We start from the raw sequence: 27,993 nt of genomic DNA, 5'->3' as shown, positions 1-27,993 counted from the left end.
TTAAGCAAACTGTTTTTTATTGAAGCTTAAATTGTGGTACAGAAATACATTTCAACTGATTTAAATCCAACACCATGAAGAGAGAAATTATGCACCAAAATTTTCCCTCCTCCATCATACATACTAGGATTAATTTAGATTACTATTCAATCTATAGTTTTCATTTTCCTAGGCTTTATTCCATACAAATTTGTGCAGTTTCTCAACATTAAATAGCAATCTTAAATCCATTAGAGGGAAAAAAAAATCAGACCTCAAGCCAACAAATGTCATCAGATCTACTGGGACACTGTTCAAGAACAAAATCCACTTTGAGCATTGGTCCTCGTAATAGCACCAAAACATCAGGTACTATGCTCTAATTACAAAATCAAACTGATCCACTGATCAAAAGCTTCTTCAATGAAACTTTGAATCAACAACATGCTTAAAATAAAAGTTCAAAGTGTTCCAACCACTTGATTTCAAATCAAGTGGATTTTATGTTTAGAAACACTGAAAAAAGGTGTTTAATTTATAAATACGGCAGGAACAAAAAAAATCACTGCTTCAATCCAGAAAGAATAAAAATTTTGAGGACAAGAAGAAATACAAAATTGAGTCAACTTTGCTCTTTTCTCAGCTGCTTAAATCTCAGTATTTGCAAATATAGCTAAAAGACACCAGCTCTTTTCAGCCTGTATTTCTAGTCATTTCCCACTGACCATTTTGGAATTTTGTATATAATAGTTTATGGAAAGCATCACACTTCACTGCGCATGTCTGAATAACCAGAACAGTTCTCATTCTGGGCAGTCTCACTTGATCCTATGAAACCATGGTGAAAGGAACACCAGGAAGAGGAGCTGTTAAGGCCAAAACACTACCACATGCATCACAAAGTCACAGAACTTTTAAAGTCACAAGATGGCAAAGACATCGATTCTGCTTTGAACCAAAGTTTATGGCATATCATTAATAGAAATTTGTCGAAATGGCTGCTGAAGTAGAAGTAAATCATCCGAGCTGACTTGACTTGATGAATCCAATACACCTTTATCTTAAATCTCCCTGCTAATAAATTTAGTGATAAAAATTCTCTGATACTACTACTTAGCAAGTTAGTAAAGGCATAGTATTCATGAGGAGCTAATGTCATTTAAGGGGTGGGTGAGGGAGGTGGGTAGGGCACCGAATGGCGAATGGGTCCATACAGTTCTGCCATTAATCCCTAGCATCAATCTATGTCTTACCTGCTAATCAACACTAGCTTATTTTTGTCACTATCTTCCAAAAGAGCTCATGCTAATAAAAAAATGCCAAACTCTCTTGACTTTAAAAGAAAATTAAGCCCAGGGTCCATTCCCTCCTTCCCCCTCTGGGGTATAAGATTAGTATAAACCCACAGTGTAACAGTGTATTGCTTTATTGAGGGGGTAGGGTTGGGAGGGGAGACACCATGGTGAGGAATGAATCAATTAAAGGAATACAAGTATAGGAAGCAAAAATGTTAAAATAGTAATACACAAAATGGATAACTGCAATAATTTTCTTAAAGAGGACTTGACTCGTGGAAGAAAAACTTTAATTGCTGTTGCAAAAACATCTGTATGAAGTAGAAATTGGTTTCAATAATATTTAGTAGAGAATATGTTCTAGAAAGTGGAGGTAACTGGATGTAAAATCCCAGTAGCAATTTAATATACAACAGTCCCAGATGGCTAGGCTGAGGCCAACACCTAATGAGGACGAAAGCCTTGTCTGTGGGGAATTTTGGATGATACCTGGAGAAATATTACACTGTGCATAAACCAAATTGAATTGTTCTCACAAGTGTTGTAAAGTTTCATAGAGTAAAAGTTTTTTTCTACATGCACTTCAATTTCACAGCAAGAGTGGCATAGGATACCTAAACACAGAAGAGAGCATTCATGCAAGATACCTAACTCCTTGATATAATAATGCATACAATTCAAAATGATTACACTATCATTACATCTAGGGCTTTCTGCAACTACAAGGTGGTGGTTATGGAAAGCATGGCCCCTGGTATCAATATCTAAAAAGCAACCACCACCTTCTTCTATGTGTGTTCTCTTTTTGCGTTTTTTCTTCATTTTTCTTAATCAACTCTGCTGTTGTTTCTGCTTCTTAGCAAAACTGGTAAAAACAAAATTGTAATCATTGAACATAGCGCTCTGGCAATCAAGACGTTTAAAACCTTCAATCTTCTGGGGTGAAGACAGCACTGTGCGACATTTAGAACTCTGGGGAAAAAATTTAAATTAACCATTAGTGCTCCCAAATCTGCAGAAGTATTTTCAAACAAAGCAGCCATGCAGTAAATATTTAAGACTACTATCTTAATGAAACTGTGGCATTTAAATATTCTAGCTCTCTCTTCATGGGTGGGATGAAGTGGTACATCTTACGTCCCTGCACCATCCCCACTAAGGTCTGTCAACATGGAAAACAAACAGGACAGGAGGAGTTCATCACTCAGGCTAGATATAAAACAAAGACCAACAGAAGTCCAAAGAGACACATAAAGCTTCTCATCTAAGAAAAACCTCAAATCAGTAGTACCTCTGACTGATTATGTGCCATCTCAGAATACATTTTATGACATGTCTCACTATCCTTATTTCCTGTAAGATTTTACAGTCAATAGTAAAACAAATTACCTGATTTACAAACAAGGTGGTCACAAATTTTCCTGGCTTGAAGACTTCCACAACTTTCCTGATCAGGTCATCATAGGAGGTCTGACTTAAGTTTGTTTCAAAGCTAACATAAGAAAATTCTGGTTCTGGAGTGATGTGAATAGTCCAATAAGTTCCCTTAGAAAAATAGTTTTTGTGTTAATAATGGAAAGAGGACACTTAAATGTTTAAATTATTAAGCAAGATACCATTTATTACTTACATCTGATTTCATTCCATTCATTGAATACCCACAAGGATTGAACATTGTGGCATCAATGACAGAACCTGGTATCAGGTCACGAATTCCACTCTCCTGGAAAAAAGGTAAAGGACTGAATTTAAAACAAATTTGAAAAATAAACTAAGAATGAGTTAAAAATATTTACCAATAGTCACCACGCAGAAGAATACAGATTACTGAAAATGCTTACACGAGTGACATCCTTTGCAGTAACACCATCTTTCATGTAGAACTGGTCCATAACTGCTGGGTCAAGCTCACTCATCAGAATTTCCAGGGTTTGATCTGGCTGATTGATTACTCGACTCTCAGGGAAATCCAAAGTATACAAGTACCTGCATTAAAGTATAAAATAGTTTCTAAAAATGACAACTGAAAGTTTAAAATAAATCTTATACAGAACAAAACAGCCATCAAATTGTGTCCAACATACCAACAGTCAGAATTCATCCGTCCCATACAATATGCTGCTCCATCTGTTAAGGGAGAATGTAAAATACATTAACAGATCCATTTGATAGAATGGCTCTCCCCACCTTCCAGGAGCTAGGATAATACTACTTGTCTCCTAACAGAAATGTCAATGAAGGGAAATTTAAGTGGGTGAATTTGCAAGAAGGCAAGATCCCCCCTCACCCTTTAAGAAAAAATTTTACTGATTGTCCTTTGGAGATGTACTTCAGCTAGTGAGTCAGTCTAAATGGTGCTGAGACAATTATGGCTTACATTCCCCTAAAACTCCACTAAGAAATGGAATTTGGTCACCCATTTCTCCACTCTTCCAAGTAAATACACGTTATTTTGTGTAGTAAGTTCTTCCCATGGTGATTCAAAGCCTCATTCAACACAGTAAATTAAGAGTTGGTAGATATTTAAATTAAACTCAGCACTCACTGATACAGCCTAGTATAGTTTTGTATCAGGAGATAAGAATAGGATAAATTTTCTTGTTATGTTGTTCCTGTGAGTGACTTTGCTCCAGGTTATTAAAATCATCTTAGGTTTTTATATTCCTCTAGGATATGAAAGTGCTAGATTATGTAACCTTTACTTCCCTGTCCTTGAAGCTCAAAAAGGAAGGTCTATAGATAAAAGCTTAGTAAATGGATGGAAGAAAATCTTGCCAATTTAGTTGAAGTGACACTATGATCTATGTCGATCACTTTTAATTCCAACTCAATTCCTGTATAGAATGCTAGACAGAGTTTCTTAGCATGGGTTTTTGAGTCACTGAGCATTTTTCTGGAGGAAGGGATCACAGCCTTCATAACCACCCAGGTGTATGAGAGTAACTGGCTAAAAAATGAGTGCTCCCTCTGGCAGGTGATCAATTCCTTGATTTCCACCCCTACCCCCATTGTTTCAAAACTGACCTGAGGTACACACAAACATATTCTAAAATTCGTAATCAGCTATATTGATACATTTATCTTAACTATATAATGTGTTGCTTTTGCATATATGTAAAAAAAATCTTTCCAAGAATATATCCTCTAAGAAAGTAAGATTCAAATCTATTTAAACTTACTTGGGAAAATTGCATTAAGAAACTCTATTTCTTCCTGGAAATTCCGGTGTGGGTACCCTTGGTGAGACGGCTTCATGAAATTCTTACGAGAATAAAAGAAGCTCTAAAAAAAAAAACCAGACAGACAGATAACTCCATTCGCAGAATTCTATCACCTTTCCTAAACCAATCAACTGTTTTCTACATACACATATCAAAATCAAAACTATCCCTATAAATATCTTCCCCAATGACAGTTAACATAGCGTTTTTCCTTTAACATGCTTAATAGATGTGTAGCATTTTGGTGACTGACAGACAAAAATGAAGGCCAAAGAGCAAGGTTTCAGACCAATAGCCATGAGTTAGTGTTATATAGAGCAACTCTGTTTTTCAGCTGTGGATTAAGAATCGCAACAGAGCATTAAGAATGTAGATTGGGACAGTGAATTTCTAGAAACTAAAAAAATGCCCAACTACTATATACAGTATTTATTTCTAGAGCAGGAGTTTCTTATCTGAGCTTTAATAGGCATGTAACCAAAAATTCTGTGGGAGAACATGTGTATATTTAGTTTCAAAAGAGTGAATGATCCAAAACCTAGGAATATATTGCTAAATTTAGATCATCTTAAAAGGATCAATAATTAACAAAAATTGTTTCTAGGTCCTACTGACAGCTATCCATTATTTTAGAGTTAAGTAAAATATGAAAATTCAATATCCGCTCACCAAAACAGTTATGCCTTAAGTATAATTCTTTTTTTAGGAGGTGGGGGTAAATTAAATTTTATTTATTTATTTATTTTAATGGAGGTACTCAGAGCGAACCCAGGACCTCATGCATGCTAAGTAGGCATTCTACCACTGAGCCTCCGCCCACCACCAATTCTTGAATGCTATCAGAATTTTAACTGACTATTGCTCTTTAACATAATCAATTCTTTATTATGAAAACTGGATAATTTTTCTCACTTCCCCTTCTTTTCTTAGTTTGTCTACCATTCATAGTAACCACAAGGAATTTACTACTGAAAGTGTATGGTATTTTTTTCTTTCTCCCATTTGAGTTTTATCCCAATTCTTTCTCTTGTTCCTCTATATTTTCTGTTGTTTAGGAGCAACAGGCACTCTTTCTCCCATGGTATGAGCATCTTACCTACTACAACTGAAGAAGTGTACAAATTTATTTATCAGGCATATCACAGAACATTTGTCACCCCCCAAAGGATTAAATAATGTTTTTTTTTTTGATTACTTACTTGAATTGAGTCAAACCCACTGTAATCCCTAGCAAGTTTCAACAGGGGAACCAGTGCTTTCAGCAAGAGGGTGGTACCACATGTCTTCAAAATGAAACGTCTCTTGGAGACAAACATGCTACTCTCACTGCAGTTAAAGAAAAAGTCACAGTATTATAACGATGTTTCCGCACTACTGAAACTTTATCTATTACTGGACTATTATTTACAAGTAAATTTTTGGCTAGTTATTTTAAATGTTAAGATCTCTAGGAAGCAAATAATGTACTACGGTATTCTTCCTCTTTTATTATATAAAAATCAGTGTAAGGTTTTAGAACCCCACAGAAACAGAACTTGATTAGGTATAAAGCATATTAGCTCATCACACAAACCTTCTTTTACTAGTCAACTCTCCTCCTCACCTAACCAGCTCACCTCAAGGCGGTAAAGATGGCCACTATCTTCAAGAGCTATTAGGTGAGACTTCAAAAACCTACCGCCTAGGACACATGAAGTATAATAAGCACTTTATTTTATACCACATTTTAAAAAATAAGGAAGAAACAATTATAGAACTAAGATCCAGAGGAACGATTTGCTATTCCATGTAAAATATGATTCAGACTGAAATCAGTTAGCCAACACTTGTTTTAGAGGACTTACCTGAGTACATAAGCTTCCTGCTTGTCAGTTTTTGTCACACTTATGATTGAACATTGCACATCCTTCAAAAGTATGTCCCACTCGGATCTATTATTCAACCAAAAAAGGGGGGGGGTGATGATTAATTCATAACAGTACTTCCCTCCTCAGTTACAAAGCTCTCAAACACAAGTTTTCCAGTGGCTTAAGACCCCATGTTTTATATTGGTTGTCAGTCTTGTTCCTGCTTCTCTTATGAATACCAACATTTAGTTTGGGTGTTTTTTTTTTTTTAGCTTTTTCTTTGTCAGGGTTTTTTTTGGGGGGGTATTCATTCATTCATTCATTTAATGGAGGTACTGGGGATTGAACCCAGGATATCATGTATGCTAAGCACTCATTCTACCACTGAGCTATATACCCTCCCTCTTCCAACATTTAGTTTTAACTCCAAATAATCTACACTGACATATCCACCAAGTAAGATGGATACATCATGCTATAGTTTGTGAAACACAGAAAGGTCCATAAACCAAGGGTAAACATTATCTTTCACACTAAGATTAAAGTGATTTGATTAAAGATTGATTAAAGAAATGCAAGTTAAGGGTGGAGGGTACAGCTCCAGCAGTTGAGTGTTTTGTGCATCTTGTTCCTAACTGATGTTCATAACTGATGTCATGTCTACAGTTGTTTTTGACCCCTTATGGTTTCCTTGAATCCTGTTGTTCGAGCTGCAGGCCTCACAGCCTGCAGCAGGATGTCTCAGCATGCTTAAAAGGCTAAAACCATTTATCAAACTGACTTTAAACTGCCTAAGTTTTTCTCTAGAGCTCTTTTCCATGGAGCCCCTTCCTATGTATCCTTTGTTCTAGGAACAAGAATATTAAAGAGAGTCTCAAAGCTGGAGGTGAACTTCATACCCTGCAGAAGGAACGGGACCATTGTATCTGCAAAATCAAGAACTTTGCAACAATTTGCTACCCTGACCACAATCTCTAGCTCCACCCCTCAAACTCTTGAACTTTTACTTTAAAACTCCCTCCCTTCTTTCCTAGCAGGCTCACAGACTTAGATGCATTAGCCCACTGTGACCTCCTTTGTCTTGCAAAGAAATAAAGGTGCCTTTTCTACTTTATCCAAAACTGTCCTCAAGTCTCAATTCAGTAAGCAGGATAGAGGTGGTTTTTTGGCAACAAGACCTTATGGGAGGGAGTGTAAATTAGGAGTTTGGGATGAACAGATATACATTACTATACATAAAATAATTAAACGACAAGGATCTACTATTAGCACAGCGAACTATATTCAGTATCTTGTGAATTAACCTATAATGGAACCTATAATGGAAAAGAATCCGAAAAAGAATATATATATATATAACTGAACCACTTTACCATACAACAGAAACTAACAGAACACTGTACATCAACTCTACTTCAATTAAAAAACAAATAAACCAATCTCATAAGAGAAATCCTCAACAGCACAGAAACAAGTATGCCTTATTGTACCAATCAATCCTGCTAGAATTCTGTGCCTGTTTTATCATTTTTCTTAAAAACATACATACATACATACATACATATATACATATACATATATATAAATAATTGGCCCAACGGACAACTGGATGATCCACCAATGATGAAAGGCAGTAATTCCTCCCACTAGTACATTAGTTCAACTGAATAGTACTGAGACCCATCTGAAAACTTAAATGACTTAGCCTTGCTAACGATTATAAAGCCTATTTGCCCATAACTTTACCAAGCAACTTTTAAAAAGAGCTAACAATTACTGCCTTTTAAAAAGTGCTAATGATTGTTTGTATGAAGAAGAAAATACATATTAGACCGGGCCATGGCTTTGCTGTTTCAAACTTAATTTACCCCTGAGCTCGGTTTAATAAAACCTATTTCACATGACAGATGAGGGTAAAAAGCATACAAAATTTACCTAGTAGATAATAAAAATTCAAATACTGAATATAAAGGTAAATAATAAAATACTCACTATAAATATCAGAAGCATTAAATAAAATTTTGGAGCACAGGGATCCCTTTAGAAAGATCTAATTCAGATCCTTCAATAGCACTATAGTTCTAATATCACTACCTGCTAACTTCCCACTAGAATTCAGCACTCTTCTACATCCACCCACTGGACATACTAATGAATCCTCTCCTATCACCCCTTCTCAGTTCTATTTACTATTTATGTTGACTACCCCCATTTTGTTCAGATATAATTGACATATATCACTGTGTGAGTTTAAGGTGTGCAGCATAACGGTTTGCCTTATGTATTCTGCAAAATGACAGTTTAGTTAGCTTTCATCATCTCACATACAGATACAATAAAGAAAGCATTAAATGAAAAATAATTTCCTCGTGTGATAAGAACACTTAGGATTTACTCTCTTAACAACTTTCACGTATCATACATCAGTGTTAACTATAGCATGTTAACTAACATGCTCCATGGCTGAGCTAGATAGTATAACATGAACTCTCCCTTTCTTGTATAGCTTTGTTTTTTTCTTGGATTTAAAAGCTGCTTTACTTTTTAATCTGCTTCTGTTTTCTATGCACATCCAAATTTATTCTCAGATGTCCCCCCAAATGTCTCCTTTCAATATTTCTTTTAAGTGATTCTTGGCCAAGAATAGTGTGCCAAGACTTAGCTAATAAGAAGTACTATGCACATGGATGGGGCTTGTTTGGTGGGCCTCTATGCTGTTTCACTGGGGAACTCTGTGTTATTTATTTTCTTTTAGTTCTTTTGCATGAGGCACATTAAAATTTCTGCTAGGCAAAAGAGGATAAGGGCTAGGCATGGCACACTGGATTTAAGTTTTTATTCTGTTTTCACTGTAGTGACTCCACCCTCAACACTACCTACTTCCCCTCATTTCAGAGAGATATGGTTTACTGTCTTTCAAATAACAAAGTGTTATCTAACTTTCAGATCTCCAGGCATCCCTCTTTATCTAACTCATTTTATGATAAAGGCAGAATCAGAAGACTAATTAAGACAAAGTATACATTAATAAATATATAGATAACTATCCCTATTTTCTGTACTTCAGTCATACTGGGTTTTCCCCCACACTATTCTCTCTTCCTACAAATAAGGCACCATAAAATTGTTGACCCAAATCAAGTCACTTGAGAGTGAACAAGAACACTTAATTATGCTGAGACAGCATGCATAAACTTTGTTCTGGATACTGCTAGAATGGATTTCATCTGGAACCCCTGTCCCTGCCCAACTCTTTCCAGCTCAAGTCACCTCAGTATCCCCACCAGATCAAATCTGCCATTAAATTAGGTTTTAAAACCCAGAAAGCTATCAAGTATTTTATTTGTGTGGCTATTTTGGTATTCATGTTAATCCCACTAGTCATTTCACGTAGTTAGGGATTGAGTGTTTTACTGTTTCTATCCTTAGTGCCTAGCCCAGTTCACAACAGGCTCTCAAGTATTTGTTGAATCTGGCAACAATTCTGATTAGATCTTATGGACTTGTTAGAAAACCAGACAACCTTAAATTAAAAAAAATCTAAAATTGTTACATGATCCTTCACTGTTTTCAAAATTTGTCACCAGGTATTTAGAGGGTGAGTTCCTGAGAAGATAAAAAAATAAAAGATTCATTTAATAGAATTATCTTATTAATGAACTACTGATATATATTCCACTTGAAATGCTATTTATTTTAATCTACACAAATGAAGCTTATTCATTTCACTGACCAATATCTTTATTATAAAACCTATTCATTATAATGAACATAGACATAGATAATTTCTCAAATGTTTTTTCTGCAACACACTCCTCTTTCTGGGAATCTGACACAAAACTATAAAGCTTTTGGTTTGTGCCACAGGATCTGTTCATTTTCAGTCTCAATCTTTCCCCTCTCTGTTGTTCAGACTTTTCTACCTTCAAATTCACTCACTCTTTGTCACCTCCATTCTGCTAAAGCCCATTCAGTAAACTTTTTATTCCAGTAGTTATTTTTTGTTATATTTTTGAGTTCCATCTTCTATTTCTCTGCTAAGACTCTCTATCTTTTTAAGAGTGTTCACTCCAACTTCCTATGGAATGGTTACAATGGCTTTTAAATCTTGATCTGCACAACCTAGGTTGCAGTTGTTGAGTGTCTTTCTTTGAGAGATCCTGAGAATTTCCTGGTCATTCATATGTCAAGTAACTTATGACTGCATCCTGAACATCATGTTATATGATTTCAAATCTTTAAAACCTATGGAGCTTGTGATTTTAAAGAATTCTTTTAGCAGGAAATTGAAATGGTTAAGCTCAGTCTTCTCATTCTTATCCAACTTCTGTGGGTTATGTTATGATTTCTTAGTTATAAAAGCCTTTGATCTGTCCTGCTTATGTGTCTGTCACCCAGTGGCCAGCCTGGGAATGGGAGGTGATCTATCAGTTTTCAAAGCCTTTGATATGCTGTTTAGGGTCTGACGGATAAATGAGCAGCTAAGAGATGTTCATATAAATCATTAGGATTACTTTCTTCACCTCTTTCCTTTCCATAATCTCCCTAACAATTTTAGTTCAAGAGTGAGAGATGGGAGGTGGGTGGGGAAGTGAAGAGGTTCTGCCTCTTGGTCATCTGGCTAGAAAGCCAAGGCTTTAGTTTCTCCACTCTGCAGCAGGCTGCTACAAACTGCCTCAGCTCTAGTAGGAGAGAATAGAAAAAAATTAAAGCAATACAAAAACAAACAAAAAAAGGATTTCCCTTCACTCTCCCTGACCCAAAGGGGCCCACCCTTTCTTGCCTTCTTTGCATACCAGAAAAAGAGGACCTCTCTGAGAGCTCCTTTTGTCAATTTTTGTATAATTCCAGGTTTCTGGCAGCTTTTGAGACCACCCCAGGAGATAAACAGAGGGAAAAAAGAAACAATTTATGGCTATTTCAGTGATATTTTGAGTTTTGACTTCCTTCTCTAATTCACCTAACATTTATTTTCAGAGTCCTCAGCTGCTCCATGCATTGTGTACAGGGTTTTTAGTTGCATTTAGTAAGAGACAGAGTAGAGTGTGCTTATTCCATCTTGATGGAAATGAGAATGCTCTTGCACTTAGTCACCATTAGTTAATAATTCTGCAACCAAATCCTTCCTCACCTAATAGAAAACCTTCATGTAGTCAGTATTTCTCAAAGTCACAGTATGAAAGAAATTGCTTTAAAATACCCTAAGTAAAACAGCTGAATGTCTGTTAACCAAGTGATTATAAAAACTATCTTAGGAGAGCTGCTGACTCAAAAAATCAACCAATCAATCAATCAATCAAGGGGCAGGAAAGATGTGACAGAGACAGAACTGAAGAAGTTAATCCAATGCTGTACCTGTGCATAAAGAGGAAGGGGAAAAAACCAAAAGCCAAACAGCTGAGAATTTTCAGCAAATCATTTTATCACATTTCCATGGGAGAAAAAATGAGACTCCTTTCATAAATAAAGCTTTACGGAATCCCAGCCCCACCTAGATCATGATTAAATATTTCAAAGAAATGGTATACTCTACAAATGATAAGACTGAATGATCTTAATCACTATGCCAGAAAAGCAAAACATTAATGGCATTCATATTTTATATTTGAAATTTTCTTAAGAGTCTGTGGTCTAATAAAAATAGAACAAATTGGGGGTGTTTACATGGGAAAAGATACAATTAAAATAGTAAGACATGTCATCCAAGTCAATGACTTAATGGTTAATGTCAGTTGTAATGGCTACACTTTTTAATGTAAAAATTTAGTAAATGCCTCAGGTCAAATGATCTTCAACAAAGGTGCCAAGACTAATTGGGAAAAGACAACGTCTTCATCAAATGGTGTTGGAAAAACTGGATATGCATACAAAAAAATGAAATTGGACCCTTACTTACACCATATAACTCAAAATGGATTAAAGATCTAAATTTAGACCTGAAAATATAAAACTCCTAAAAGAAAACATAGGGAAAAGATTTAGCACATTGGATTTGGCAATGCTTTCTTGGTTATTACACAAACAGCACAGGTAACAAAAGCAATAACAGGCAAATGGGACTATATCAAACAACTTTTGGAGGGGGGCAAACACTCAACAGAGTGAAAAGACAACCTAGAATAAACTATATGGCAACAAACTGGACAACCCAGAAGAAATGGACAAGTTTCTAGAAGCATACAGTCCACCAAAACTGAAACAAGAAAAAATAGGCAATTTGAACAGACCAGTCACTACTAAAAGTGAAATAGAATCAGTAATTAGAAAAAAACTCCCTGCAAACAAAAGTCCAGGACTGGATGACTTCACTGGGGAATTCTACCAAACATAGAAAGAACGTACACCAAACTCTTTCCAAAAGACTGAAGAGGGAACACTCCCAAACTCATTCTATGATGCCACTATCATCCTGATACCAAAACCAGACAAGACACTACTAAAAAAGAAAATTACAGGCCAATATCTTTGATGAACATAGATGCAAAAATTCTCAAAGAATTAGCAAACCAAATCAACCACACATAAAAGATTATACACTATGATCAAGATGGATTCATCCCAGGGTCACAAGGATGGTTCAACATACGTAATTCAAAGTGATACATCAACAAAACAGATGCAGAAAAACTATTTGATAAAATCCAATATCCATTCATAAAAAAAAATTTACCAAAATGGGTATAGAGAAAACATCTCAACATAATAAAAGCTATGACAAACCCACAACCAATGTAACACTCAAGGGTGAAAAGTTGAAAGCCTTCCCAGTAAAATCTGTAACAAGACAGGATGCCTACTCTCATCACTTCTATTCTACATAGTATTGGAAGTCCTAGCCATAGCAATCGGACAAGGAAAAGAAATAAAAGGGATCCAAATTGGAAGAGAAGAGATAAAACTGTCACTATATGCAGATGACATGATACTATATATAGAAAACCCTGAAGTTTCCACACAAAAACTACTAGAGCTGATAAAACAAATTCAAAAAGGTAGCAGGATATAAGATTAACATACAGAAACTTGTTTCTTTACATGTACAATGAAATATCAGAAAAAGTAAATAACCTGACCAAGGAGGTGAAATACTATACAGAGAACTTTAAAACATTGATTAAGGAAACTAAAGATGATTTAAAGAAATGAAGATATCCCATGCTCTTGGATTGGAAGAATTAATATTGTTAAAATGGCCATACTACTCAAAGCAATCTACAGATTTAATGCAATCCCTATCAAATTACCCAGGACATTATTCAAATAAATAGAACAAATAATCCCAGAATTTACGTGGAATTGAAAAAGACCCAAGGAAGCCACATTGAACACTGAAGCAACACTGAAGAAAAAGAACAAAGCTGGAGGCATAACCCTAGACTTCAGACAATACTACACATAGGGCTACAGTAATCAAAACAGCATGGTATTGGCACAAAAAGACATATGGATCAATGGAACAGAATAGAGAGCCCAGAAATAAACACACACACCTGTGGTCAATTAATCTTCAATAAAGAAGGCAAGAATACATACAATGAAGAAAAGATTATCTCTTTGCAAGTAGAGTTGGGAAAGCTGCACAGCCACATGTAGATCAATAAAGTTAGAACATTTCCTCACACCATACACAAAAATAAACTCAAAATGCCTTAAAGACTTAAGCATAAGACACTGTAAACCTCCTAGAAGAGAAGAAAGGTAAAACATTCTGACATAAATCTTAGCGATATTTTCCTGGGTCAGTCTACCCAGGCAATAGAAATAAAAGCAAAAATAAACAAATATGACCTAATAAGCTCTTTCACAGCAAAGGAAACTATAGTAAAATGACAATCTATGGAATAGGAGAAAAAAAATATTTGCAAATGATTGACTGACAAGGGCTTAATTTCCAGAATATAAAACAGCTCATACAACTTAACTACAAAAAACCAAACCCAATCCAAAAATGGGCAGAAGACCTAAATAAGCAATTCTCCAATGAAGACATACAAATGGCCAATAGACACATGAAAAAACACTCAATATTGCTAGTTATCAGACAAATACAAATCAAAACTGCAATGAAGTATCACCTCACACCAGTCAGAACGGCCATCATTCAAAAGTCCACGAACAATAAATGCTGGAGAGACTGTGGAGAAAAGTGAACCCTCCGATACTCTTGGTAGGAATGTAGTTTGGTGCAACCATTATGGAAAATGGTATGGAGATACCCAAAAGACTTAAAATAGACTTACCATGACCTAGCAATCCCACTCCTGGGCATATATTCAGAGGGGACCTCAGTTCAAAAAGATAATGCACCCCAATGTTCACAGCAGCAATATTTACAATAGCCAAGACATGGAAGCAACCTAAATGTCTACTGACATGACTAGATTAAGAAATTATGGTGTATATATATAATGAACTACTACTAGAAATTAAAAAAAAAAAAGTAAAATAATGCCATTTGCAGCAACATAGATGGACCTGGAGATTGTCATTCTAAGTGAAGTATGCCAGAAAGAAAGAAAGATACATGGTAACACTTATATGCAGAATCTAAAGACACAAATGAATTTTTTTATGAAAGAGAACCCACAGACATAGAAAACTTATGGTTATAGGGGAAGAGGGGTGGGAAGGGATAAATTGGGAGTTCTGAGATTTGCAGATACTAGCTACTATATATAAAATAGATAAACAAGTTTCTAATGCATAGCACAGGGAACTATATTCAGTATCTTATAGTAACCTATAATGAAAACAAATATGAAAAGGAATATGTATGTGTAACTGAATCACTATGCTGTACACCAGAAATTAATAGAACATTGTAAACCAACTATACCTCAATTTAAAAAACCCTACAGAATAGGAAAAATATCTGCAAATCATGTATCTGTAAGAGATTAATATTCAGAATATGTAGAGAACTCCAACAACAAAATAAATAACCCAATTAAAAAAGTGGGCAAAGGTCTTAAATAGACATTTCTCCAAAAAAGATACACAAATGGCCAACGAGCACATAAAAGATGCTCAATACCACTAATCATAAAAAATGCCAATCAAAATCATGATACAACCTCACACCATTTAGGATGTCTGTTGCTATTTAAAGGAACAACTGTTGGCAGGGATATGGAGAAATTTTAACACTTGAGCACTACAGGTGAAAATGTAAAATGGTGCAGCCATAATGGAAAACCGTATAGACATTCACCAAAATTTTAAAACAGAATTATCACATGATCCAGCAATCCCACTTCTGGGTATATACAGGGAACAATTCAAAACAGGATCTGTAAGAGATATGACCAAGGAAACAGAATGCTGCTGGCAGGTAGAAGAAACCCTTTAAAGCACTCTTATAACTTGCATCCCATCCTCAGATACAGCAGGTCAGACAGTCTCTGCAAATGGTGCCTAGAAACTTGAATTTGAAAGGCCTCCTTATGATTAGATTCCTTTAATAGTCAAGTAAAAATCAGGTTATCATGAATTTGCTCAAAAAGCCACTCAAGTATTTGAAGCTTCCTTGAACTGTGACCTTAGCTAATAACTTGATTTGTCTGTTTCAGAGACTCTCCTTATCACATTACATTCAGGCCTCAACACCTTACCTAAGGTAGTAGTGGTAGTCCTAAGTCACAGTCTTCCTAAAACATGAGACTATTCTTCAGCAAATTCTAGGCTGACCAGAAGTTAAATTCTGAGGATAACTTTGTAGGGCAGGTAATTCAGCTAACCAGAGAAATAAGCCTTCACCTTTCATTCAAAGAAATCAACCCAGAATGCACTGTTAATTATAATCAGGACACTAAGTTCTCCATCTCAAACCTTTACCTAAAATTTAAGTCAGTATAATTACTGTTACATTCATTTGATTATTACTTTCAATGTGTACTTCTCAAAGAAAGGTGGTATGAAGACAGCAGTTCAAACTTTTTGGAAACTGCTATGAGGACTATAGTGAGAAGCTTATTTCATTAGGAAGCTTTTCTACTCCAAAACATTAACGCTAAAAGGTTTTTTGGCAACGGGTTGTAAATTCCTTCAATGGAAATTACTGATACTGCAATATGGTGCAGTGATGTAGTCAAGTAAGTCATGAGTTTTGGGAAAGTTAATGCTGAAGTGTGATTTACTATTTTTGCAACTGCCCCAGTCCATTACTGAAAATTTTATTTTAGCTTACAAAATTTGAGTGAAGGAGAAAAAGAATAGCAGAACATGCCACTAGTCCTAAATGTCTTTTCCAACATTAGTATTATAGAATCTAGTTTTCATATTTTCACATAGCTGAAAAAATAAATCACCTTTAACCTTCCCACAATGAATAAAGTTTATTCTCTTCACCTCCACTACAGTTTCCCATGTGAACCTGCCTCATTACTAAGAATAGCTCAGGTCTGTGACAAATTCTTAGCAAAAAGGAAAGCCAATTTATAGTCCTGAAAGATCAAACTCTTTCGTCGCCAAAATTTCTATTTTCTAGTAAGCTTCTTCCACATACCTGCTGTTTCTTATAAAAAGGTTTCTGCTTGGTCCAGCATTTTAGTCCAGCAACTCTAAGACATTATAGAAATAGACATATATGGTCTATTTCTATTCAATATCATTTGAAACTGCAGGTTAAACCTAATATACTACACCCTCTTTCTACATTTCAATTTTAAATATTGTGTGAAATTAGTTTTAGAACACATCATCTGTTCCGTATTCATTTGGATATGCCTGTACTGCTTTTCTCTGTATTTTTAACGGATATTATTTAACCCAAGTCATACCAGACAAGATTCTCTTTCCTAAGAGAATTAAACACAAACTATACAATACGCCCCTTTTATCTTTCTTGAGAAATTAGTTTAAAAAAAAAAGCTTCTCAGTATTATCTAATTTGTTCATATTACACTCAAGGTAAATTCTAAATGGCCTACAGGAGAATGGAAAATGTTTAACAGAAAAGGTGAACATTCCATAAGTGGGTTCTAGCTTGACTTGAGTTAAAGCTTAAAAAGATAAGCCAATTTTGCTTCAGGTGCATTCTATTCCCTCATACCTATATTAAAAAAAAAGTTTTCAGATGGATTGCAGACCTAAATATGTAAAGTAAAAAAAAGTTTAGAAGAGAAAAAACATTTTCATTACCTTAGAATGAGCAAAGGTATCTTAAAAAGGATATAAGAACTGCCAACCATTAAAGGTGAAAATACTGATAAACTATATTAAATAGTGAACTTGTTTCTAAAGATATCATTAATAAAATGAAAAAGGAAGCCATAGAAGGTATAAGATATTTATAGGCACACCTGAACAAGAATTTCACAAACTATAGCCAAATGGTGAATAAAGATATGAAAAGATGCTCAACTCCATTGGTCTGAAGGGAAAAACTACTATACACCCACAATAGCTAAAATTAAAAAAAAAAAAACAATGCAAGTGTTGATGATATGGAGCAACTGGCGCCTCAATGCTAAATATATGAACACCCCATGACTTGGCAATTCCACTCCAAGGTGTATGTATATCTAACGGGAAAGCATGCATGTTGTCTACTAAAAGACACAATAGTATTCATAGCAATATATTTGTATCAGCAAACTGGAATTACTCAAATATTCATATTAACAGTATATTGGATAAATTGTAGTATATGGATACAACACACTATATATGAGAATGAACTAAAACACCTCAAACATAATGTTGGCCAAAGGAGGAATAATACATACTAAAAGATTTCATATTATATAAAAATGGGGAAAACTAATCTATGGTATCCGAAGTCAGGATAGTGGTTCCCCTAGCCTGACAGGGGAGTAAGTTATAAATGAAAGGAGGTACAGGGGGACTTCTGGCTACTTACATTCCTTAGATTTGAATGCTGGTTACATGAATGTAATCAACTTGTGAAAATTTGATATCTACTTATGATTTTCATTACTTTTGTGTTATGCTTCAAATATAAAGCTCAAATATATTTATTTGTATAATAACTCTTCAAACCCAACACTGCTTCCAATTAAGTATTTTTTGATCCTTATCCCTGATGATAGCAGCTTTTCTATAAAACTATTTCAGCAGCTTTCCAAATTATCTAAATTCACACTCATTGACACTGTACAAAGAATTTGTGGGCACACAGTAGTCCAAGTTGTTTTAGCACAGATGGTAATTGCTAGGTTTACATATGCTGGAGGGGAGGGCTTATTGCAACCAAAATTATCCTCTGGTTTGCAGCAGTAAATATAACACATATGCCAATGATGACTTGATTAACATTTCTATCAGTAAGACAATTCAGTAATACATAAGATAAGAATCACTGAAAAGATGAAGTTACTATGCAAACTGTTTACTGGAGGCATGCACCGATTTATTTTGTTACAGGACTTCAAATTCTATATCTTTTCATTTACATTTTATCTACAAGACTTCTTACATACACATATACCTGTGAAACTATCAAAGGACAGTGACCATGTGCATCACCCCTAAAAGGTTCCTCAAGCCTCTCTTTAAAACACGCTGCCCCCTTTACTCCCATCCTCAGGCAACCACTGATCTGCCTGTCAGATCAGTATGCATTTTGTAGTTTTATAGAGATGAAATCTTATTGTACTTCTTGTGTGGCTTATTTTTTTTTAACCCCAGCACAATTATTCATTGCATGTATCATTAACAGTTCATCTCTTTTTGTAAATCGCTGATTAGTATTCCATTCTATGAAAACATCACAATTTGTTTATCCATTTGCCTATTTAATAGAGATTTTTATTTCCAGTTTTGGGGCCATTATGAAATAAAACCGTTAATGAACATTCATGTAAAAGTGGTATGAGCACATTGCCTGTTCACTTCGGCATATACGTGAGTGGACTGGACTGGCTGGATCAGATGATAAAATGTACTAAATTATCAAGCAACTGCCAAACCATTTTCCCAAGTAGTTATACCATTTTCCATTCCCATCTGCAGTGCATGATAATTCTGGCTCCTTCACAGCTTGTCAGGGTTTGATATCAAAATTATACAAAACCCAAAAGAAACAGTGAAGTGTGCTCCCTCCCTATTTTCAATAGAATGTATGTAAAAGGTTGGAATTACTTCTTCCTTGAAAGTTAAAATACTCCATTGTAACCACCTGGGCCTACAGTTTTCTTTATGGGATGACTAATAATTAATTCAATTCATGTAATGGTCATAGGACTATTAAGATTTTCTATTTCTTCTTGCATCAATGTTGGAAAGCTATTTTTTTCTAGGATTATTTCCATAATATCGTTGTTATTTTCAAAATGTCTTTAGCATCTGTACTGATGCCCTCTTAGGACAATTGTGCCTTCTTACTCTTAACCCTTTCCACATCCTTAGGTTTTATATGCTTTATAAGCAGTGTAATTTGTTTACTTTAGTCCAGTCTGTTAATGTGTTTTAACTATGACTTTAGTCTATTTGCATTTTGGTAGAATTACTGAGGGTGAGGATGAGACAAGGACAAGGGAGGATTTTCTGGCTTCCAAACTTTTATATCACTAAATAAGAACAAAGGTACTAAAGACTGATTATTCTGTGGAAGAATTAAAGTTTGACTTCATTAAGCTACCTAAAATTCATCATCTCCTCTACCTGAATAAAAATACATCAAATTGCTAAGGCACCCTTTAACAACTATAGAGTGGTTACTATGTGTCAGACAGTAAAGAACTATCCATCTATTAACCCACTTAATCCTCACAATTTACCTATGAGGTAAGAACCATTATTGTCTCCCATTTTAGAGATGGGAAAACATCAGCTAGCTATTAGATGATGTTTGAATTCAAATCTAGACATCCCACAGGCCATGCACTAACCATTTCACTATGCATCACTCTTCTAGATGACTGGTAATCCTGTGATCTCTGGGGCCTGCACCCCACCTCCTCAAAGACCAGAAGCCAATGATTCTCTCTAGCTAGTCCATTGATTTTAGGTGGTTTATCAATCATATATTGGTTTTCACCTACTTTTTTGCCTCCTAGTAAATAACCTAATCAGTTGATCCTTGCCTGAAAATGTTTCTTGGCTCAAAAATGTTCCTTGAAGGTGCTAACTAAAAATTGGCACTTGCTATCTGCCTCTACAAGGACTGGATCACATTGGCTCTTCCCATCTAATTCTGCTTGGATTTAAGGATGAGCTGCTGCAGGTGCTGACCTCTAACACACCCTGAAAGGAGTTCAGGATGGAGGTCAGGAATAAGGCATTCTGTGCTCTGGGAAAACTGGCTGAACAGGCCTTCAGATAGGTATTTTCAGGAGATTTTATGACCACAATTCTAGCGTCACCTAATATCTAGAAAAGCACTAAAACCATTAACAGTGACATTTGCTCCTTGTGACTAGCAGCAAGCCTCTGCCTAAACATGTGCTTTACTGCAGATACCCCACTTCACTGAAATCATATATAATGAGTTTTCTCCCTGTTTCTCTGTAAGCTTCTCAGAGCTTTCTGGGATGCTGTCTCCCAGCCTATGTTCCTCATTTTGCCCCAAATAAAACTTAACTCACAACTCTCACGTGTGATTTTATTTCAGTCGACAAAGGTTACCAACAGACCTCACAGTTAAATCCAATTGATTTTTCAGTTCTTAAACTTGCTCTAGCTACAAAAGAAATGTGGTAGTAAACTCTCAAAATAATGACTTAACAAATTTTAAGTCATCTACAAAATGTATGGTACTAAATCAGAAACGACAAAATGAATATTCTGAGCTAGAAGGTTTAACTTTTGCCATCATTTTAATATCCACACTGAAGCAGTAAAACAATTTCAACAGATGAAAGTACAAAGGAAGTGGTTCTCAAACATTTTTTTTTAAAGGCAAGTTGCCCCTTTATAAGCCTTTCTCCAAGCTTAAGTTCTGGCATTTTTTTGCCCCAAGAACTTGGGGAGGAAAACCCCTTCCCTTTATTAAGAATGTGTCCTTACAAATAACCCTTAAACACATTTAAAGAGCCTGAAAATTTTATTCATTTTATAAAATTGTTCTTGACAGTATTTTCTGGATAATACTATCACATTTTTTTTTAAACCAAAGGCGTATCACCACCACCAGGGAGTTTCCCCATCTGTGAAATGGAGGAAACACTAAACTTCCCCATATTTGTAAGTAACTACTTCCCATAATAAACACACAAAGTGCTTAGAGTAAAGGGCTATGTTAAGACATTTTAAGTGTCGCACAAAGCTTGAAAAATAAGACCTGTCACATTTTAGCTAACGCGATCCTTTTCTAACAAGAGAATCCTTCAAGATAGAGTGACTTAAAGTCCCGGCAGCACGTGTCCGCCTGGATTCCCTTCCCCAGCGCTTTTTGTCAGTGACGGCAGCGAGCGCAGCCAACATTCCTGAAACGCCCATTTGCCCACACCCCGGGGCCAGGCTTCTGGCCGGGCCCCGGAGCTCATTGGTCGTCGCCTCTCAATGAAGCGGCCGCGCCGGTTCTTCGGCCACACGGTCACATTCGCTGCATTTGTGAACGACGGAGCCTAGAAAGGCGAGGGGTGCGCCTAGCGGTGCGAGCGCCGCGGGAAGCGGGCCCAGGCACCGTCCGGGTCGCCTGTGCCCTTCTTTGCGCTTGGATGAGACCACCACAGGACCTCTCCTTTTCTGCGCGACCGCCCAGCTCTCTCGCGTGACTACCCGGGGTGGGAGGCTCGGGCCTCAGATTCCTTTACAGGCTTAGGCATTAAAGGTATTATGTCTAGGCTCCGATCGGCCTCTAGCTCGTAACCGTAGGCAAGCGTCACTCCACCCCGCACCGCCGACGAGGTGGTAACAGGTTACACAATCCAAGGTCCAGAGACTCGCGACCGCGGCTCGGTGGGCTCCGCGGCCGTCTCCCAGAGCCGCCCCTAAAAGGCTTTGGTGCAGAACACGGTAGGGCGGCGGTGGGGCCCAGCCACTGCGACACTAAAGCTCCCGCCCAATCCCCGCCGCCCGGGCGCCACATGCTGCCCGCGCCGACCGCGGGCGGGAGGCCTGCTCGCCAGCCCCTCAGCCCGGGGCCGGGAGGGCCCCCTCCTACCGCCGCAGGCGGAGAGAACGAGTCGGGCTCCCGACCCACTCCCTCCCTCCTCCACTCGAGGCGGGCACGCCCGAATTAGCGCCTGACTAAGCCCGCTCAACCACACCTGCCGGGAGGGAGCCCGCGCAGCCCCCCCACCAGGCACCCCAACCCAGGGCCCTGGACCGCCAACTTGTGTTAGGAGGTGTCGGGAGATGCCGGCCGCCAAACCACCCCGAGCCGCGCGGCCCGCCGCCCCGCTCGGGACGTTACCTGAGCACGCGGCAGTGCTAGACACCTCCCCTCCCCCCGGGCAGCGCCCGGCCCGGCAACGGTGGCGGGAGAAGCCCGCTCGGGCCCCGCGTGTACCGGACCTCTCTCCCGGCCCCGGGGCCCCCTCCACGGCCGCCAAAACGACCCCGCCCGCGGACCTGCCCCCACCTGAAGGCTGCAGAACCCGGCCCTCGCCCCCACCGCCCGGAGCTGGTGCCTTCCAGGCGGCAACAGCCCCCAGACCCGACTGTGGGCGAGCCCCGAGCACCCACCTTGGGATGGTGCGAAGATCCCCAGATCCTTGGTTTGCGTCGGGCTGCTGCCTGGAGAACCAAACCTCCAGGAGCTTCTCGGTCCCTTCGAAAAAATGTGCAGCTTCCATCACCGTGAGACTAGCGAACAACCAACAACCACAGAAAATCAACTAAATTAAATCTCTTCTCCCGCCGCTGCCGCCGCCGCTGCGGATTGTTCCAGCTGTGTTACTAAAGTTCAGGTTCCTTTTTTTGCTATAATTTTATATTAACTTTTTTTTAAAAAAGGGTTAATAAAATCTTCCCGGCTTTTTTTTTTTTTTGTGAGCGAAAGTTGAACGTGAGTCTGTTGGAAATAGAGGCAGATACAGCTCAGTCTCTTGTAGTCCGCTGTTTCCCCGTTACAGAGAGTTGAGCGAGCGCTAGCTAATGTCGCCGGCCATACTGTGGACGCGAGGGCGCTGCGTGAGCAACGGATTTATATACCCCGTCTGCCCGAAGGGACAGGAAGTGACGCAGAGTCCCGCCCTTGCGGCTCATAGCTCCAGCCTCCTGTCAATCACCAGCCGCCCAGTTGCAGCTGGCTGGCGGCCCGCCTGCTAGGAACGCGGGGAGCTGCCCGCCGCGCTGCGGTTTGGTTTCGCGCTGGCCTTTGGGCGGGAGACTGCGCTGTGTTGTTCGGCTGGGGACTAGGAACCTGGAGTCGAATACAGAGTGGGTGGGAGAGCAGGAAGGGAGTCAAGAAAGGCTGTGTAGCGCTGCGTAAAACAACTGGTTAGCGGAGAACATGGGTGGATCCTCTGGAGGGTTGGCGGGGTGCGGCGGGGGCGGTGGCCAGTGCTGGGCTGGCATGGTTTCATCTCGTGCACTTCACCGCGATTCCTGAGGTACTCGGCCATTCTCTAAAGTGTGCTTTCCCCTAGGGCGAACGAAGCTAGACATTAAAACTCAACATTTGTCTGTGACGCACATGTTGCCTAGGGTCGGATAAGCAGGCGCTTTAATTCAGCTCACGCTTTATCAGCTGATGTGCGAATGAACGCAGTTCTCCACCCTTTTACACAATAGCCAGAAGCGTTGTCTCCCTATTTAAAAAGGGGAAAGCAATGTGGCGCCCAGCCTTGAAGAGCTCCGGCTCTACCTACCTCCCACCATGTGGCTCGCCAAGCCTCGGAGTTGGCCGAGCGCGGTAGCTGCCGGGAAGCATTAGCAAATCCGCGCCCATTTAGGTCAACTGGTGGGACTTTATTCTGCATAACTATTTCTAGAGGCTGATTAATTAAATGTAATTTGATATTGATAATATTTTTATTTGAATTTTCTCAAACTGATGAACTAATTGAAAGCGTTCCCTCCCCCACCTCCACATTTTACAGTGCTATCATCTTACGTACTTCAGAAGTATTTCCACAGAAATTAATACAGCAGGGTTTCAGAGCTATCACTAGTGATTTAAAGAGCCATGAATCTATTATTTCAGTAATCAAATAAAGTGTAGAAGAGTTGTCAAGTCGTAGTCAGTTTAACTTGACGTGGCAAAATTGTGGTAACAAAGTTAGGACTTTATTCAGAAATACGGGAGAAAAAAAAACCCAACCTTACATAAAGAAAAAATCACCATTGTCACAAAAGACTTCTTATCATCCTTAGAGAAAGGCTTTCCTCAACTACAAGTGAAATAAGATAATGTTGTAAGCGTGAAAAACTAAATGAAGAAGATGTAGTTTGAGGTTGTACTCCAGATTCCCTGCAGGGTAGTACTTGTCTTACAAGAATATGAATCTGTTCAAATTTCTCCGTGAAACCTGTTGAAAGAAGCTATGTTGTGCAGTAGGTACACATGATACTTTTGGCCATGTTTTTAAAAGCATCCAATTCAAACTGGGGATTGGGACAAAAGATAATGAATGTTGCTTACTTTATTATAATAATTCAAAAGAATGTGCTGGTTATACTTGGAATAAAGATAAAAGAAGTATTTATGTGTTTTACAAGCTATTCATGTATTTGATAGTTGCTTATTGAAATGAAGAATCCGTCTACTAAACCACCTCTAACACTAATTGTGGTATAAACATAATTTGGCTTGTAATTGCTTATAATTAGTTGCTTTTCAATTACTATTATGCTTTTTCCCAATGCAATTTAAATGAATATAAAAGTGCCAAGAATCTTGGCAAGGTAAGTCCCTGTTAATTTGGTATAGGATAATTAAATTGGTGTCTACCAACTGACTGATCCGTTGTAAAATATATTATTTTCCTTAAGCATCATTATTACCCTGAAGCTCAAAGTCTCTTGTACTAATTACTAAGTTGGTCATATGTCCAAAACATATCTATTATTATTCCTTTATCATCAACCCCATTTCTATTAGAGTGACCATTTTCCCCACTTTACCAGTTTAAAAAAAATTCCTTATTGCACTTTTTGCGCTTTGCACATAAAAGATTGCCTAAAGGACTAAAAGGATTCCTATCCCCTAGAACTTCTTAAATCACCTTTAATTGTACCCCACCCACCCCTCATTTCTCCTTGGTAATCCTTCCTATTGAGATCTTACCCAAATTAAAAAAAAAAAAAATCCTTGCTTAACCCCACTGCTACCTTCAGGTAGCACCCAATTTTTCTGCTCTCCTTCACAGCAAAACTCCCTAAAAGACATAAAGACATGTCTATACTTTTGGTCTTCACCTTCTTATCTCACCTTCAAACCACTGAAGTGGATATTTCTCAAGGCCCACATCTTAACAAAGCCAATGGTTCAAAGAATGCTGTGGATCCACGTTTAACACAGTGTTTCAATAGCTTGTGACACAATTAACTACACCTTCCCTGTTGAAACAACTCTCAAGGCTTTTGTGACACCTCTCTTTTCCAGCTTTCCTTCAACATCTGTATATTCTATCCAATGCTGCAGTGCCCTTGGCTTCTCCTCTGTCTTCTCTATGTGCACTTTCTCCCTGAGTGACCTATTTCATCCAGGCCATGGCTTTATGACACATCCCTATACTAGTGACTTTCAAATCTATATCTCCAGCCCAGGCATCTCTTTTGAATTCCCGACCGTTGGAACACTTGCCTACCTTACATTTCTACTTGAATGTCTAATAAGCATATTAAAGCTAATATGACTAAAAGAAAGCTATTCCTTTTCACAGCAAAACCTGCCCCCATCCCACAAAAACAAAAACCAAAGAACCCAACTGTCCTGAATTCAAGCTCCCTGGCTGAACTCTCTGCCTCTGCCTTTGCCTCCTTATGGTCCACCCTCCACGCAGCAACCATCTCATTAAACAACAGTTGCTCAAGCCCAAAGTCATCCTTGATTCCACACTTTCCTGCACTCCCTAATCCAATTTATCATTAGCCTTGTTGATGACACTTCTGAAACATTTCAAGAATGTATCCTCTATCTTCACTGCTATCCTAGTTCAGAGCACTAATATCCATTCCTTTGGACTACTACAGTAGGTTTCTAAACAGTCTCTCTGCCTTCACTTTGGACCCTCAGATGATTTACCAACAGGAATGGATTCCACAAGGGCATGAATACTGTGAGTTGGAGATCATTGAGGGCCAGTTTAGAATCTACCCATCAAAATCTCTACCCTCTGGAAACTCTGAAAGCATCTGTAATTGAGACCACATAATTTACCACTTAATAGCTTTATTATTAGTTTATTCTGCCAGGTACATGGGCATATCCATTTGTTAAAATTTTGATAATCCTAAAAGCAGTGAGGGTGGTTGCACAGTGACAGCCATAGCCGGTTTGCTGGAATTGTGGCAGTTGGAGGTCTTAGTGTACTGCAATCATGTCTATTATGTCCTATAATGGAGGGGCCATCATGGCCATGAAGGGGAAGAACTGTGTGGGCAACACTGCCGACAGGTGATTCAGGATCCAGGCCCAGATGGTGACCACGGACTTCCCGAATATCTTTCCCATGGGCGACCGGCTGTACATCGGCCTGGCCGGGCTCACCACCAACGTCCAGACAGTCGCCTAGCGCCTCAAGTTTCAGCTGAACCTGTATGAGCTGAAGGAAGGTCGGCAGATCAAGCTTTACACCATCATGAGCATGGTGGCCAACCTCCTGTATGAGAAACCGTTCAGGCCCTACTACACTGAGCCAGTCATTGCTGGCTTGGACCCAAAGACCTTTAAGCCATTCATCTGCTCTCTAGACCTCATTGGCTGCCCCATGGTGACTGATGACTTTGTGGTCAGTGGCACCTGCACCGAACTAATGTACAGCATATGTGAGTCCCTCTGGGAGCCCAACATGGATCCACACACCTATTTGAAACCATCTCACAAGCCACACTGAATGCTGTGGTCAGGGACCATGTCGGGCATGGGAATCATTGTCCATATCGTTGAGAAGGACAAAATCACCACCAGGACACTGAAGGCCTAAATGGACTAACTCTGTTCCCAGAGCCCCCCTCCTTTTTAAAATAAAAGCTTTTCTTTCACTCTTCAAACAAACAAACAAACAATTTTTGATAACCCTAATCTCAAAATAAGGCACATGTGTAACTTTTCATATACTTTTGGATTCAATTTAAAATGACTGGGTGGTGTGCTGGTGCTCACTCCCTTCTTTTGCAAGAGCCATTTGTTAAGTTTTCAGAACTTTTAGGAGCCAGTTGACATCACATTGGTAGCTTGAAATTGGGCATGCTGGGAGTATTTACTTCAAGTAAGTTGGTAAACTATAATCAGGGTTCTTCAATACCCTCCAAGAGGCAGTTGTTAAACATTTATACCACTGGTTGTCATAAATCTGTCACTTTGATGGTGTTGAAAACATGGTTTGCTCTAATGTAAATGTGAGTTCCACCACCCATGGCTATGGTGGGGCTTCACTGGGATTACAAGTAATAAAAGTGATTTGGAAACTGTAAATAAGATATGATGTTACTACTGCAAAAAACAGAAGCAAAAGTACTGAAGAAAGGAACAACACTGCAGGTGCCTGAAACATTTTACATTAAACTGTGAAACAAAAGTGCCCAGATATAATCTGTCCCAAAAGCAGTTTGACTTCTTTGGTATAACTAACATGCATA

General features: G+C 38.3%; 1 protein-coding gene and 1 pseudogene across 2 annotated transcripts; one reads left to right on the top strand and one right to left on the bottom strand.

Annotated features, from left to right (window-relative positions):
• On the bottom strand, positions 1-23,381 carry AMD1 (adenosylmethionine decarboxylase 1). 2 transcript variants are annotated; one of them, XM_006205659.4, is made up of 9 exons: positions 22,933-23,381; positions 6,340-6,426; positions 5,695-5,821; positions 4,454-4,556; positions 3,359-3,401; positions 3,116-3,260; positions 2,905-2,997; positions 2,664-2,819; positions 1-2,246 (listed from the first exon to the last, which is right to left on the bottom strand). In XM_006205659.4, the coding sequence occupies exons 1-9, from the start codon at positions 23,040-23,042 to the stop codon at positions 2,106-2,108; spliced, it is 1,005 nt and encodes a 334-aa protein (XP_006205721.2). In that variant the 5' UTR covers positions 23,043-23,381; the 3' UTR covers positions 1-2,105. The 2 variants fall into 2 exon arrangements, with proteins under 2 accessions (XP_006205721.2, XP_072821842.1); XM_072965741.1 differs by lacking the exon at positions 22,933-23,381 and adding an exon at positions 22,515-22,535.
• Positions 23,382-26,732: 3,351 nt separating this feature from the next.
• Positions 26,733-27,347, top strand: LOC102536097 (proteasome subunit beta type-3 pseudogene; annotated as a pseudogene).
• The last annotated feature ends 646 nt before the right edge of the window (positions 27,348-27,993 follow it).

Source organism: Vicugna pacos, chromosome 8 (assembly GCF_048564905.1).
Source record: "Vicugna pacos chromosome 8, VicPac4, whole genome shotgun sequence".
Classification (NCBI taxonomy): Eukaryota; Metazoa; Chordata; class Mammalia; order Artiodactyla; family Camelidae; genus Vicugna; species Vicugna pacos.
Note: the sequence above shows the minus strand (reverse complement) of the source record. Positions and strands in the feature narration are given on the sequence as shown.